This window comes from Ptiloglossa arizonensis, chromosome 4 (assembly GCF_051014685.1).
Source record: "Ptiloglossa arizonensis isolate GNS036 chromosome 4, iyPtiAriz1_principal, whole genome shotgun sequence".
NCBI classification, from domain to species: Eukaryota; Metazoa; Arthropoda; class Insecta; order Hymenoptera; family Colletidae; genus Ptiloglossa; species Ptiloglossa arizonensis.
Genome location: NC_135051.1, coordinates 10,456,577 through 10,471,104, shown reverse-complemented (window position 1 = coordinate 10,471,104; position 14,528 = coordinate 10,456,577). Strand labels below are relative to the sequence as shown.

Genomic DNA, 14,528 nt, shown 5'->3' with positions numbered 1-14,528 from the left:
GGCTAGGTCTTTGGAAGATAGCGTGGCGAGGAGCGGTTAGTTTCAAGAGGATCGGCAGTCACCAAAACAACGTGGGACACAGCAAGGATCGCTCATCGGGCGGCTAGGCCTTTGGAAGATAGCCTTCCCAGAATTCGAGAGGACAACGACTGACGCAACGCAGCTGCAGTCCACGTGGACTAGCCGTTGGGATTTGCACGCGGCACCAAGCACGCGACACTAGGCACACGACACCAAGCTCGCATGGAGGGGGAAGGACGACTTCTTTTCCTCTAGGATGTGGCCGGAAGAAATCGACAGTCTTTCACAATCGATCCGAAGGAACAGGTCGAACAATTAACGCCACGGGAATGAACTTCCGAGTCAAACGCTACGGTCTTAGCATCGACGCCGACAAGCAGGTCGACTAAGCAAAACGCGGGCGCGCTTCCGACTTTACGATCACGAGCAGATCAAATATTCATCCATCGCTTTCTTAAATGCGTATCCATTGTATTAATTATAAATAATATATTGTTTTTTAACTGCAACCTTTTTAACTTCAACTCTTTGTCTCGGCCGACCATTACAAAAGTCTGCGAGAGACAAAAACACTCTGCGTTCCTGTTGTTGCTCGTGGTAGATCTCGAAGATCTTTCGAGCATTGAGTGTGTTTGCACGATGGTGTCGACTATAATTTGCTCGAAGGACTACCTTTCCGTTGGAAGGACTAACTGTGGTTGATCGTTGTCCGATGGGCTGGACCAATGTAGATTGTAATGCCGTCTTCGAGGTCTCCGCCGCTTGCTGCTATCACGTGGGTTAGTATCACGTGGGAAGTTAGTCTGATAGCTAGCTATCAAGGGGGTGTTGAGCGCTGTTCTCACACACGGCGCCTCACTGGATGTACAAGCCGGCTGCCGAACTTCCTCGAAGGTCCAAGATTACGTTGAAGCTCGAGGAATTGCTGATAATTCCCTCGAGGAGTGCAAGTTCTTGATGAGAACCAACGCAGGAAGCTGCACACTTCAATCCGTGCGTTCAGGCCAAACTCTAGCCGTGGTCTCTTAGCTGTACACTGATCTAAACCTTTCGGATCAGTGCAAACGTCACCTCGGTTCGCCCTACTCCCTTAAATTAAGGGTGGGTGGCGACGAATGACTGACCAATTACGGCGGGTCCTAGTCCCGCCGAATCTAAGACATGTCCATCGCTATGGGGCTTAGGTGGGGGCGTCGCGACGTAGACAGGGTGTCCAAACCCCTGCAGGCCTGGGCTGGAATTTTCCAGCATCTAAAAATGACGCAACAAGGCCGCGCTAGGGCCTCGCGTGCCAGGCTGTGCAGAGGGTCCCTGTCCAAGTGCTTGCAGTGTTTTATGGCGGGAAATAGCCATCACTTACTCCGTGCCTCGGGTTGAAGAACAAATAAACCTGACCCTCGGTGACAGGCCCTTGCCGTAGCCATGTGGACAATTCCTCTAACAAACCCGAAGCACGGACCCGCCATAAAACGCAGATGCAAGCCTCTACAGTTCCAGTAGAGAGGATGGCGGGGACCGTCGTCACCCTACTATATTATCTTCACCAAACCGGTCGCGATACGGCTTGTCGGCAATAGTCAGACTAACTTCCCACTCCACGCAGATTTAGGCAAATAAGTCTTGTGCCCCGCGGTAATGGACTCCTTAAATAATTACGGCGGTGATTTCCGCGTCGTCCATCTCCATGGCAAACGATTCCATCGTCATCTCGACCGCAAGCACACCACAGCGCTCATAGCCAGAGCCATACTCACCGGGACCTCTTTATTTCTTTTGTCGGATAGGGGCGTGGAGCACATTTTTGGCCCCAATTCTTTGCCCAGCGGGTCTTCCCAAGTCCACCCATAGCGGACCATCGCGCACTGGCTCCTGTGGTGATCCGCAACACCACAGAAATAGCAAACACCACTACTGTCGATCGCAAAGGCACACCGCTGCTAAATGTGGCCTGTCTTCAGACAGCAGTAGCACTGGAGTTGACGTTGGGCGAGAACCTCGATCTTCGTCGCCACTCACCCCAGCGAAAGCCTCCTTTACCACCCTTTGTGGTAAACAGAGAGGGATCATCGGGCCTAAACTGATCCCAGCCCGAAAGGAGACAGTCGGATTTCTTCGACTTTGACGTCCCTCTCCATGTAGTCGTTAACGTGTTAAAGCTACGTTTTCTTAAACCTAGGCTATTCTAAAATTACTACATAATTTCCAGAGAAACCACTAAATTAATTACCCGTCACTATAACAATAATCTAGCCGACATAAATGCTGTAGCTGACAGCAGCATTATTCATACAGTTTTGTATCGAACGCAAGATAGTATTTTCAAAGTTATGAATAATCTAACATTTTTACTACTGACCGAAATGGTTTCCAGTTGGAAACACACTCTGGCGGAATCTTATCTTATAAACATGTAAAGAATATACATGTAATCTTCGTCCACGATTACACACAGCTTTACCGTACAACCATCTAAAGGAACCACAATTTCATATCTGTTCATCCTCGCACAGATCGGAAAACAATTTCCGTCTAAAAATTTATGTTGTGTGGCAAGTTCGTTAAATTTTAACAAAAAATGTAGCCAAAGAAGTAGTTTTTTAAATGTATTTTCTGAAAAAATTATTTTCCCTAAACTTATTTGTTGGTCGGCTCTCGCATTTAAAACCACTGAATTTGAAAGGAAAAAGAAACAATTTATTTCATACCAACTAGATCGCGAAATATTTCCAAAAATATACTTTTGTCCCTCAATTTTGAGGACTGTCTTCAAATTATAACATGTTGCCGGCTGATAAAGTGAAATAAGTTCGCGACATAGGATGGGTTCCGATAAATGTCGTAGTATTACCTTCTCTAACAACTTAGCGAGTATTGGGAGTAATGAAATTAATCTATTAGGACATCCCATAGGTAATGTCGTTTTTTGACGGTGACTTTCGGTGAAAAAAATTAATACTTACATTTATTTTCGATCATCGATATATTGACCACCAGTTCCGATGACCTTTTCCCATCTATCGGTCAACTTTCTTATTTCATTTTCGAAAAACTTCTGGGATTTTGAATTAAAATACTCATTTAGTGCCGATTTTACATCCTCGGTATTGTTGAAATTTTTTGGATGGTAAACGCTTGGGGCAAGATCCGGAGAGTATGGTGGGTGTGGCAGAAGTTCCCAATTGAAATTGTTTATTTTTTCTACTGTTATCCTTGCTGTGTGTGGCCTAGCGTTATCGTGGTGAAATAGAACAATTGCCAATTGTCTATTGGAACTTTTCCCAATTGCATTAAATGTCTATGGACGGTACTGCTGCCACTGTTGCTAATCTCTCAGCAATTTCATCGGTAGTTAATTCTGGTTCTAACCCGATTAAAGCTTTCAATGCCTCAGGATTGGACGCTGTTGGTCGACCGGATCTCGGTTCGTCGGAAAGGTCAAAATCACCTTTTCGAAATTTGGAAAACCATCTTTGACACTTTCTCAAATTCAAAGCATGTTCACCATACACTTCACAAATGTTTTTAACCGTATCCGTAGTTGTACTACCTTTTTTAAATTCATATAGCATAAAATGCCGCGAGCATATACATCGAACGCAACCGACAGACTGTCGAAAGAGCACTCTTTAAGCTACATAGAAAGAAGTTTCCATAAACACATCGCCGAGATGCGATTCAAGTGTTCATTTAAAGTATGATAAGAGACGACATTACTTATAGGATGACCTAATATATGAACTTGGTACATCTGCTCGTTTCTTTGCGACCATGAGTTTGAGTTTCCATTGCGACAGGAAGTGTTGGAGTTCCATGATTGCTTGAATAGTATTGTTATGCACCTGATTGTTTTTAGCGGTATGTTTTTAAAAATATTACCTGTAATTAGGTCGTAGGTAGCTGGGAGCTTCTTTAACTTTAAGGTTTTTTATTAAGGTCGTGATTTCTTTTCCAGTTATCAAAAGGTAAAATTCATGTCGAACAGTGTTATTAGTAGTGGTGTATTGTGTCTTCGTGTTCTCGGTTTTAGTAGTAAGATTACCTTAATACGTAACCGTTTGTATTTCATTCCTTATCGATGAAAGACTGCCAGTGTCGTATGAGTCCTTTGTATTACGATTTGTTTGGAAGAGTTTCTATTGGATTTCTTTTCGTATTGAGCATCCTTTGTAATTAGCAGGGTTTGTTACTTCACAGTTTACACACATTGGATTATTTGTTCTTTTCCTTTTTGGGTAGTCACTGAAGTTATAATTTTTTACACACTTTACGCACACACTTACGTAAAGGTTCGATTTCAACAATGGTGCACCTTTCTTGCACCTTTTGTCTGATAGGTATAGCAACCTGCAGTTTTTTCTCTTAATATTTTTATATTGTTTTCCTAAATGTTTGAATGATTTCGATCTGGTCTTTTCTCTTATTTTCCATGAATTTCAACGCATTTGAATTTGATTACAAATTACTTTTAAGCGTTATTGAGCGTGAATTAATTGTTGAATTATGTTCGCTTCGATAAATATAGGTGGTGGTTTTTCTAACCTTTCTTCTTCATTTAGTTCACTTAATATTCGATATTTGCTTGCTGTTTGTATCGTTGATGCTACAAGCCATTTAAATCTGATATCTACCGCTTAGGATTGAGGAAAAACAGCTGCTAGGATGTTCCTTTTTGTACTTTCCTTGATTACTTTCGGTTTAATAAATTCATACTCTGAACTATCAGCGTTATTGGTAGAATTTCTAAATTCGTTTCTCTTCTTTGTTCTGTGGCTGTTTGTTGGTTGTTCTAGATCTATTTGTTCGTTTTCTGCACTGAGAGTGTTATCCTTTTGGAATAATCCTTTTATAATGTAAGTATTTCCACTTCTAAACAGTTTTATTTATAAATTATTTTCTTCAATTGCTGATCTCAGAATTTCTTCGTATCGAATTCTATGGACTCAAAATATAGCACTTACACACCGTTTCGTAAATACATCTTACCCAGTCAACAGTTCTTCCAATGTAATTAATAGCTTCATTTATTATCCTAAATTATTGGAGTCTTTTAAATTTATAACGTCTCTCACAGTTATTTGTCACCTAATTCTTATGTTGGAGAAAACTCATATTACGTGTTAATAACTACCTGAGCACGATTTTAAACAATGTTAATAAATATTGTAAATCAATCGACTTCTTTTCCACTCCTGCTAGCTTTAACTATCACTTGATCCATGGTTTATATTCTCACGATTAATCAGTATCTTTTCTTAGTATTCGTAAATGTTTACCCTAAAATGTTAATAAAATAAATAAATGATGAGTAAACATATATCGGTTTAGAATAAAAATAATAAAAATACATATCGAACGAACTTTACCATTCGCAATTGAAAAACAAAGGCATGTTACACAGACTATTGTGAGTATGAACAGAACCGATGATTTCATTCGAAAATTGAGACAAGTTTTTGAAAATCAAACTTTTCAGCCACTTAGATATATTGAAATTGACACTGGACAAATCTCTGAAAATAAACTATTTCTATGATAGACATTGGAAAAGTAATTTAGCCATTGGATAACAGGTTACATAAACAGGTAGCCACTCTGTAGATGATTAATATTTTTCATCTATCTATGCATACTTTCCTCGAGTCCAAGTTATTTGAACAAAAATAAACGAAGACTTATAAAGTGATCTGATGTAAAGAATGAACTTTTTTAAACCTTGGTATCTTCTGAAACAATCGGAATACGCACTATTGCATTCGTATCTAATTCATTTCCTTCTTCTTATTCAGAGTTGCATCTTTTCGCGATAACCACTCCCAGCACTCTCGCGAAGAATACCGATCTAAAACCCCGGAAGAGGCCGATATCAAAAGGAAAGAAAAAGAACAACATCAGTGGTAGGCGGGCACATGGAGGTGGCTTCGACGATTTCGATTCGGCAGGAAACGACGACGACCTCGGTACTACGCAGATCATAGCCGGAAGTACCATTCAGGAAGGCCACAGAACAGAAAGGCCACTTACATTACCATCGTTGTCACCACCCTGGGTGATCATAAATGCTGCCAATTCTAGGCAGTATTCGTTGTCAATCACCACAGTTCTCTTTTTATTAATTTCCTCGACGATGATAATTATTCTTTAAGAAATGCATCAACATCGAAGAAATTTAATGCCAGAAACGATTATAGAGAAGATTGACGGTGACGATTCAGGTGTAGAGTAGAAAACGATTGAAAAATATGATTCATTCCTTGTACAAGAGACGACCATGAAAACATTGTTCATATCTAGTAGGGGAATGTAGTTTTGCATTTAAATTGGTACATGATGACTGAATGATGAAACGTTTATCACTAAGGTTATATTTAAATTACACGGTGACAAGTAATCACGTTACTCTTTTAAGTGGTAACTTAAAATAATAAAACGTTTGTTACCTTCCGATATATACGACAGTCAGCAAAGTTGTTTCAATGGCTTTTAAAAATATAGAAATCAGTTCGCTTAACTTCGTGTTAGCTTAACTCAAATACGAAGATCCGAAGTACACCTTTCTTATAATTGAGAAATGACAGAGAAACAATCAGCATTAACACGAGTAATAATTAATTGGAGAACATTTGAATTGAAGTTCTTAATATCGTGTTGCTAAAGATTAATTATACAAATATAACACTATCATCCTTTGTACAAGTGGAACAAGTAGATTATAAAAAGATTCCATACAGATATAATACGTTCATTATAACTTGGAATTTTTATGCATAATTCTTAAATGCAATATAAAAAATAACAGAAATTACAATATTCACAACATTTCTTTCGCATAAAGGTTATTATTTTAGATATGTCAATTGCAATGTTTCATATTATTACATTTGTTATGAAACAACCCTTGGTGAACCATTACAACGTAACATTCGACATTTTTTATAGGATCTCTACATAAAAGCGTTTAAGTTATTTGTAGCTACAATGAAATATGATACAACAAACTTTATGTTTATTACTCGATTTATTATTACAATCTCCTTTAATAAGTATAATTATACGAATATAAGAACATAGAAGTGCAAGAAAATTGAAAATATTAAAGTACAAATTGATAGTTTACAAATATCTAACACATAAATTCTGAATTTAAAACGCAAAAATAGCAGAATCAGGGACTTAATACGTAATACCGGTATTATGGTTATAGCTGTATCAAAATTGATATAATATCGAAATCGAAATCGATTTATAATCCATATTATAATAATGAACCGACGTAATTTGGAAATAGCCATCCATACCGATCGGTACAATATCGAAACCAATATAATGCCGAAATCGAAATAAAATACCAGTATTCTTCGGTATTCCAATAATAATCGCAGTATCGTATTAATTTTCAGTCATTATTTGCACTCATTGCATAAATCATCTGCGAAAAGTAAGGCCAATAATTGGAAGGTTTCAAAAAAGAATTTCGTGTTAAATGAATGAAAAGTACAGAAATATTAGTAATCATTATCAGTGCAGTATAACAACATAGTAACAACGTCTACAGTTCGAAGTCATTACTTTTAGAATAAATCACAAAAGTTTGAATGAAATAGAAAAGCTGAAAAATGAACCACTAAATACGGGTAAATATAGCAGCGTGACCTGATGTCATTTGTCCCTGGGCAGAACACATAGTTAAAAAATATTCAATTTTATATGATCTTTCTATCGACTTTTAATAATGAATAACTCAAAAAACTAATAGCAGCAATCAAAAGAAACCAATCACTTTTCATATATATTAATGAAAATCTTATTTTTTGTTTAAAATAATTCTTATCAAAAATATTATACGCCACACAATTAACGCAATATATACTTACAGAAATAACACAAAAAACAATATCTTTACACTATTAAATTCCAAAATTACAAGTCAGTGTTTTCCTTTCGCCACACAATTAACGCAATATATATTTGCAGAAATAACACCAAAAAACAACATTTTTACACTGTTAAATTCCAAAATTACAAGTCAACAAGTTTTCCTTGTTTTTTTAAATCATATCTCGCTCTGCATTATTTCGGATATTCTGCGACTTTATCATTTAAACTCTTCATTAGTGTCAATATATCATTCTGCGCAAACGACCCGTAAAATAACAGACAGATCGATGATTTTAAAGCAGCACGTTAACAAAAACGAGACAAAAATTCCACTTCATCGTAATGAAATTTTCAACCTATCTGCTTATTCCGTTGTTATCACTCTCCCTATTTTTCTTTTCTCAACCCACCTCTCCAAGTTCGAGTCCATTGCCTACCAGTAAACACCATTCAAGAAGAAACGATCTCGAGAATGTTCATTAATTGTACGAATTTATATAATCAAAACGAAGCATCTGTAAGTATGGTTACGCACCATATCGCGTAAAAACACAAGCTCTGACTAATTTAACTCATTTTTCTCGTATAATCCAAACTTGCAACATGTATGGAGGTAAAAATTGCAAAATTTTCGAAAGTTGTATAAGCTTTTTACACATATCTCTTATTACTTTTTTTTTTAATATAGAAGCAGAATAAAGTAATCCTCGGTTTCACTACGAGAAATCTATTCTACTAAGTAGTATATATAATATTTTAAAACTGCCTTGAATTTGAAGTCGGATCGAAAATTTCTTTTCGAAACTGATGAAACTCAAACGGATCACCCAAAAAGAATAAATAGACACCAAGAACGATGAATCGAAATACAACATCGTATTGAACATCTGTAACTGAAAATATTTTGCATTATATCTTGATCAAAGTATTATTAATGGTTTGGCGGGACTTTTCCGGTGAATTTGAATCCAAACATCGTCTAAAAGGGTTCCATTTTACACATAATTAAAAGTTCGAATAAAGTCGTGTTTGAACTTAAATGTTGAAATATAAAAATGTTTAATTTCATTAGAAGATGAAATTTGTTGCGACAAACAACACTCTCCGCCGGCTTTTGTCAACACACTTTCGGTTGTTCGAATTTACACTAAAGAAGTACAAGACAGATCGATGAGTATATAAATCCGAATAAAATATCCCCTCTTGAAACCGAAAATTATTTCGCAATGATTAATAATAATTGAATACATCGCAATGTAATGAAATAAATATTACACTTCTGTGTTTAAGTTATTCTCGCATTCGTTGCATAGTCATACTTGTATGTATGTGTAAATATTTAAACCATCCAAAGTGAAATAGAAGTCTTAAAAGAAAATAAATCTTTCTTGTAGAAATAAATCATTTATAAACAATGTATTCAAAATTTATAGAAATGGCTTTTAAGAGAAGTCATCTTCTTTGATAACAATTATTCTAAAAACAGCAATTTCTAGTTCTATAAATCAAAGAAATCCTTTTAATTGGTGTGTATAATTTTATTGCGAAATTTTCATCTACGGTGTCGTTACCTTTTACATCTACTTTTGTAAATTTTCACTAGAATTTAATAGTTTCTATCGTTTTATAATCTATTTACTACGATCAATCGTACCAGCACACCTTCCGAACATCAAATTTCCAACAATGCACGCTATACGTTATAAGGTTGTTCAGATATAACGGATGTTATCTCCTGCAACATTGTACAGCGAGACATTATTGTAAATACGTCGGGAATGAAAAAGGGAAACAGTGAAAATGAGACTGCTTCAAAAAGCGATGAAAATAACTCCGTAACAGTTAACCAGATATTGCTGTACTTAGAAGTTTATTGTAACCGAAGCACTTGTATTTTTCGTACGGAAAAATATAGATAGTGTGTTTCGGTTGATAACTATTTACAAATTTTTTCGTATCTATTTCAATTTTTAAGGTGATTTTAAATATGGACATCTTCAACTTAGTTTGGTCGCCTACCGATATATTCAAGTAGTGAATAATTTGTAACACTTGAATATTCCAGTAATTGTAATATATTTCATTTGCATTGTTCTTAAAGAATAATTGTTAATATAGTTATAATTTGGCAAAATACGGAGGCAACGTAACAAAATTGATGAAATTCAAATAATTTTCACAGATAGTTATCGAATTGAATTATTCGAATCGTCGACAGAATAATTTATAGAAATATCAAATACTTGAATAGAAAATATATCTTCGTAGAGCCTTTTATTAATATCTATTATTTTATATATTTTTATATTTTGCAATATAGATATAAGCTTGTTCAGATTTATCAATAATTAATTGCAACGAGATATAGTCCCTCTACCGTAATAAATCGGAAAAATATACGACAATGCTCAATTTCTAAAACATTTAAGTAGCTAGCTCGCTAACTGTTGCGGTAGGGTTGAGATTTTCAAACAACACTGTACACTCGGTTCAAACGATACCGTCCACTACCACCGATGCATGAAAAACGCAGAAGGTCATTTCCAAACGCATAGATGTCGAAACACATTTAACCTTTCACGTACCGTAGCCACACATGAAAAGTTTGCCAATCTCTACAAGCTAAAACGGCACAGTTTAGGGGAATCGTCCACTCACATCACTTGTAATGCGATAGCTACGCAGACACATTGTCACCACATATTAGCTAAATTGAACAAGTAACAAAACACGACGAAGTGAGATACAACGAAATTATTTGCAAACGCATCTCAAATACGTTTGAAATCTAGTCTATGCCGATTCTCGTACAGACAACTTGAAATTGAAATACACTCCAGTATTTTAGAACTATCCTCGTATGAATCCGATTCACGACATTCTCACACAAATTAATTCGCGGTAAACAATAGTGTAGAGGACGCAGTTTTTCTTATAGATGTGTGTACGTTATGAGAGGTACGCATACACGAGATATTAAGAACAGACCTCTGCTGCTATGCTTTCTGTGCATCAATGGTAGTTGGAGAGATAATTTATCATCGCTGCATAAAAACAATTTTAAAAAACAATCCTTGCTACTCATTGTCCATATTTTCATTTCTTACTGAAATACGTGAGTTCTTATCCTCAGTTGGTGCAAGATATGAATCATAACAATGAAACGCGACACAAAACGCATACCATACATTCGAAACATTATCTAGATACTTGTTAAGTTTCCTTCTAAATGGTGTAACGTTAATGCCTTCACAACGTGATTAGTATGTCGAATTTTGCACGAAGAGATGCAAAAGTAGCTTAAAAACATATAGACTGACAATTTTAGTTCGCAACACACGTAAATCGGTTCATCGGTAAAATCGTGCATTTATAAGAAAAATATTAATAAATATTTATTAAAAAGGAACAGATAATACCAATCGATACAGTCGGAAGAATTTTAACAACTATGAATCTAAAATTCTGCATCTCGAAATGCAAGACATTATTTCAATAATAAATCGTTAACAGTAATAATTCGTAATTATTATATACAGGTTGCTCGAAAAAAGAATGTATACTTTAAAGCTTATAGTATTGCCTTCCGTTGACTCGAAGTCTGCACATTTTAAACCTTAGCCACAGTCTCTGCCATAATAATGGGAATAGATTTTAATCGTCTCCCTATTTCAATATGTACACAAACATAAAGCTCGAAGACTATGAACCTTAAATTTCTGAAGTCTAGGTCATGGTATATATCAGGAAGGTCGTTGAATTCGTCTTAACACGAATAATAATAATATAAAGTAAAAAATATGCAATACTATTTAAAAGAATGAAGATGACCTTGATGTTTTGTAATAAAAAAAATTTAGTTTGTCATTTTTTATATTTAAATTTGTAGCCGGCCAGAAACTGATTAACTTTCGTCTGAAACATTTTTTCATTGGACTATTGAGAGTGCGTGAAAAATCGTGATAAAAAAATTAAGTCAAATAAATCACAAACGAAAACACCATATAATTAAAAAATAAATTGATTCTTTTACACGATTATATTTGTTAGGATATATTTCGTTTGCTTAGGTAAATTGAATACTGTGTACAAGTGTCTCTGAAACTTAATACAAATTTTCTTGCACATTCTGTGTAATAAAATTACTAAAATTATCCAAGAAGTACAAAAGAAAAGAGTTTGATAAATGTCAGTTTTGAACACTTTAATATATTATAATACCGTACACCGTTCGATTAATAATTATAATTATAATCGTCGACATAATTATTATCATACCGTGTACAGTGACATTCAGCGAAATTGACATTAAAGTATCGTTGTTAAAAATTTTTGTAGATATTTTTTACGCGTAATTTATTTACGATTCATCTGTTATTTACGAGACGTTATTAAAGTAGCTGCAAACTTAAGCTTCTACAAAACCATTATAAATAAATTTACATTCATTATGCAACTATTTTTCAAATTTAAATAATAATTATACACAGTGTGGTTTATACCATTCTCCTGAAAATCGAGTACTCTAGTTACGGAAAATATATTCAATGCATAGATATAAATGTAAAGAGTTTTATATCGAAGAAAGTTTCTTTTTTATAAACAATTAAGATTACAATTATTGAAGCTCTTACAGTATTCGGTACTAAAAACATCGAGCATGAATCGCCTCGACTGATGCAGGGAATTGTTTTTAGCTATCATGAAATCATAATACTATGCAGAAACGTGCACAATTAAATTTAAAACAACGATGACCTCTAAAACATTTCCGATATCGCGAATAATTTCGATATTCCCATAGATTGTTTATAATTGGACACTCTGTAAATAAGAACGGTGTATCAATGTGCACAGTAAGGTATTGGGTTAAGTCACAAATAACTTCCGTTTCCTATTTCCGAAAATATTCCATCTCTAGCAATTTATCAATTTTCTGTACGTAAAAATTAGTGGATTTTGATATATAAAAGTTTTCAACAAGCTGCTTCGCTTGTTCATCATTTGCAAATTGTTTACTTTTTAATGCATTTTGTAGAACTTGAAACAAATGGTAGTCGGTGGGTGCGATGTCCGACGAATATGGTGGGGGTGATAAAACTGAGCACTCAAGTTCGAAAATTTGTCATTGCATGAGTTTTGTCACATCATGCTATAGAAAAACTCCCTTGCAATTGAAAAACACAGGATGTCTTTTTACAAGTTTCTCTTCTATACGTTGCAATTGCTGAATATACCTACATGTGTGCAGAAAGTGTTTAGCTGCGATTTACAAATTCTGAGTGTACAATACATTCAGGCGATTCCACCATACGCACATTAATTTTCTGCTATGTGGAAAAGATTTTGAAACGACTGCTGATCTTTATGAACCCATTATCATTTATAGACCACATTATAATATGTTACCCATTTTTCAGTTTCAATGATAATTCTGTTCAAAGGATAGTAATTCGTTTCTTTGTCGTGACAGGAGATTCGTGGTAATCGTTAGTTCATCTTTAAAGCTTATACAGCTTGTACAGCTTATACAGCAGTGTTGAATCTACGGCCCGCGGATCCGGACTATACCTAGAAAGTTATCATGAGAACGTGTTTACCTAGTTGTTTCAAGAATTCTTGCTTGCCGAGAATGGATAGATAAAAAGTTAGAGTGAGAAATCTTGAATGTAGATAAGATGATACTTGACTCGGATACATTTAGTTATTTTAGGATAAGTAATGTTGAGGTAGTACACACCAGTTCCTAGAACTGGTGCGAATAAAGACAGACGATAAAACCGAACGAAATAGGGACCGTAAACTCTACTGCATCTTCAAAACGAAATTTTAAGAACCAATTTCACACTTTCCGATTTGTTAACATGTCACTACAGTACACATCGCACATTTTTTTAGCCGTGTGATCGCATTATAAATTCCCTTGTTTAAATTCCTAAAGCGTAATGTTTCAAATATGCATTTTCAAGTTTTCCATTTTCTTAATTCAAAACGATACTTTATATATGATATTCAGCTTCTAATTACTCTTTACAGATTACAAACAAAGTTATTTGAATTTTACATGGATTTTTCCATGTAAAAAAATAAACTATCTCTATCTACAGCAGAAGTTATTTATGATTCAACCCAATGAATACATTTTAATAAATACATAGTTGCATAGTGTACAATACTACACAGTATTATCTACATATACAAGATATCCGGTAATGAGGGGTACAGTTCGAGATCAGCTGATTTTACGTATAAAATTAGATCGAAAACAGAATCAATTTTGCACAAAGCTCTATTTTTGATTCATGTCTCAACTTCAGATAGATTCTATATGTGTTAGTCGTGTTAGTACATAAAGTGAGTAAAACTAATAAAAAAAAGTAGTATTCTCTGATGTAAATTATTATTTCTATACATTGTGTTCAAATACAATGATCATCTATATCGAAATTCATTAAGTCTGTGTTCTAAACACTTAGAACATGTGTGCAGTGGTTGAATTTATCATCTATATTCGAATGCGCGCAGGCATTCACGGCATGAATCACCTAATATGACTCAAATGAGTTTATAACCATCACAGCTTCAAAATTAATTTTCTCAGTAACCAAGTTCAGTAAAAGAAAACTTTATTG

At 35.0% G+C, this 14,528-nt stretch overlaps 1 protein-coding gene across 1 annotated transcript in view; it reads left to right on the top strand.

Annotated features, from left to right (window-relative positions):
- Positions 1-6,163, top strand: part of Dip-lambda (Dpr-interacting protein lambda) — a 79,803-nt gene extending 73,640 nt beyond the window's left edge. The window contains exon 8 of the mRNA XM_076310128.1: positions 5,808-6,163. Coding sequence (XP_076166243.1) covers positions 5,808-6,163 — 356 coding nt within the window. The remainder of the gene's footprint in view (positions 1-5,807) is intronic.
- Positions 6,164-14,528: the final 8,365 nt, after the last annotated feature.